At 29.8% G+C, this 2668-nt stretch overlaps 1 protein-coding gene across 1 annotated transcript; it reads left to right on the top strand.

The window, feature by feature from the left end:
- Positions 1 to 1194: 1194 nt before the first annotated feature.
- LOC107832503 (uncharacterized) lies at positions 1195 to 2206 on the top strand. Its single transcript, XM_075238982.1, has 3 exons — positions 1195 to 1409; positions 1511 to 1520; positions 1616 to 2206. The coding sequence occupies exons 1-3, from the start codon at positions 1195 to 1197 to the stop codon at positions 2204 to 2206; spliced, it is 816 nt and encodes a 271-aa protein (XP_075095083.1).
- The last annotated feature ends 462 nt before the right edge of the window (positions 2207 to 2668 follow it).

The following is a 2668-nucleotide window of genomic DNA, read 5'->3' as shown; positions in this document are numbered from 1 at the left end:
CATATTTCGGAGTTGGTCCCAGCGGCGTACCATAGATTTGCTTGGATTTCAGCTATTCAGAGGAGACTTGAGGTATAACTGCATGGCGTCCGCAGTTCTGAAGTCCCCATCTATTTTACTTTAGTTGTGTGTTTATTTTCAGACAGCTTTATTTTATTCAGACCCTTATTTATAATTATTCTAGAAGCTCGTGTACTTGTGACACCAATTCTGGGATGGTATTTAGAAACAGTTATTTTTATGGATTATTTCACTATGCTACAAACTTTGCTTCCGCTTTTGTTTTCTTGATTATTAATAATTTTAAAAAGATTTAAAATTTATTAATATTATTCTAACGTTGGCTTGCCTAACAAGTAAAATGTTAGGCGTCATCACGGTCAGAAGGAAGAAATTTCGGGTCGTGACATATTCTCACCATAAATTTATATTTTTAAAATTTTCCCTTATTGATTTAAGTATTTTCTTTCCTTATATATATAATACACACATGTGTGTATAACTTTTCTACCATCAGATACATGAACCATTTAAACTTTTCAAATTTGTTTTTTGTCTTTTCATTTGTTTTTGCTTCTTTTGCCTGGACTAGTTCTTTTTTTTTCTTTCAAATTTCTATCATTATTTTAAAAATTAAAGATATCAAATCTCGTAACTTTTCAAATTCTTTTTTGACTCCTCTTGTTTTTGATGTTTTCTTTGACTAATCTTATTTTTTTATTTCTCTAAATTAATAGATCTCTTATAATTCTCCTAGTAACTTTAATAGATTCATCTCCTTAAATACTTTATGCAAAATGAAAAGTCCTATCTATTACTATAAATAGACTTCTTCTCCCTTTTTCTTGTGCAGATTCTTCTTCTTTGTCTCTTATTCCTCTTTAAAATAACAAACTAACAACCAATACAAGTACTTTTTTCATAAGGTATGTTTTTTTAGAGTGCTAATTTATTATACGCAATATCTAATATGTACTTTTATTTTTATTCTTTTTTAACGTGCTTGCATGTACCAATGATAACACTGATTTCTAATAATATGAGTGATTAATAGTTGAAAGTTTTTCCCTTGATGCTCTTATTTTTATTTTATCTTTCTTTTTTTCTTGACATGATAGATTTTTAGTTCTATATTTGTTTAATATTATTATTAATCACATGTTCTTAATGCATGAAAATAAAATGAGCAAGAAAATGACACTGGATAACAACTCTGAGAAGGCTAAATGTGATGCAAAAACCACAGAACTATTTTTAAATATATGTGTGGAAGAAATTTTAGCAGGAAATCGTCCTGGAACTCACTTCAGTAGATTAGGATGGTCTAATCCGGTGCAAAAGTTTAATGATAAAACCGGAAGAAACTGTGATAAAGTTAAGTTGAAAGAACAAATAGGACAACCTCAAAGGTACATGGAAAGAATGGGATACTTTATTTTGAAAATAGACTGGTTTAGGATGGGACCCCCAATAAAAAAATAATTCAAGCGAATGCAGATTGGTGGGATAGGAAAATAAAGGTACTTGTAATTCTACTACTTAATTTTCACTTAACATAATTTTTTAAATTTTGCTTTGGTGTTCAAAATTCTCTTATTCTTCTTCACATTTGTAGGAGAATCCAAATGTAGAGAAATTTAGAGAGAAAGGTTTACAACATCGACAACTGATGGAGTATTGTTTTAAGGATGTTACAACCGGTGAACATGCGTGGGCACCGTCATCCGGAGTGTTACCAGATGGTATACAAGGAAACAATTGGTTTCAACCAGAACAACCATTTGAATTTGGAACTCCTATAGACAATGAAGAGTTTGTGAATATTGGTGGCATAGAAAAGAATGCGGAAAAGAGATTCAAACAAACTAATCCAGAAGAATCGAATGTGATTGAAAAAGTGCGTGATAGTGAGAGTGGTAAGAGAAGAAAAAGAAAAGCATCAACTGCTATAACTGAAAAAGAGAAAAATAAATTCAATACCAGTCTAAGAATACCATCATCAATGGAGAAAATTGCTAAAGCCATACAATCATGCTCTTCAATGAATATGGGGTCAAAAGACTCTTCACTTAGTATCAAGTGTGTAATGGATGTTGTTCGTAATTTACCCGGTATGATTGTTGGTAGCGATTTATGGTGTGAGGGAAATGTTTTTAGTACAAGAAGATCCATAGTTACAATTGCAGTGGTTGGAAAATATGTTTGAGCTTCAAAAAGAATAAATTTAATGATATTACCTCTTATTATCTGCATTTTATTTTTTCTAGTTATTGGAACTTTGAATTTGCGTTAAAATGTTGTTCTAGTTATGTTTTATGGTTATTGGAATCTATATTTGACTTTCATTCAAGTTACTAATATTTATTTTGAAATATTGGAATTTTATCTCGTTGTACTTGGGTGATTTTTGAATTTAATCTTTTTTATAATAAGTATATAGGTTGTTATTCAAGTAATTTTATTTTGTTCTTTTTCTTACAGATATATCATCACAGTAAATAATGAGGAGCATGTTGATGCAGTTCTTATAAATGAAGTAGATGACGATCATGATGTACTTGATTTTATTTAAAATTTTAAATTTTAAATTTTGTCTAAACATTTCATGCAGAACTTCTCCTCATACATGATTTTATTTCATCAAGGAGATACTTGAAGGGCATGATAA

Source organism: Nicotiana tabacum, chromosome 19 (genome assembly GCF_000715075.1).
Source record: "Nicotiana tabacum cultivar K326 chromosome 19, ASM71507v2, whole genome shotgun sequence".
Taxonomy (NCBI): domain Eukaryota; kingdom Viridiplantae; phylum Streptophyta; class Magnoliopsida; order Solanales; family Solanaceae; genus Nicotiana; species Nicotiana tabacum.
The sequence above is the reverse complement of the archived record's forward strand: the minus strand, read 5'-3'. Positions and strand labels throughout refer to the sequence as shown.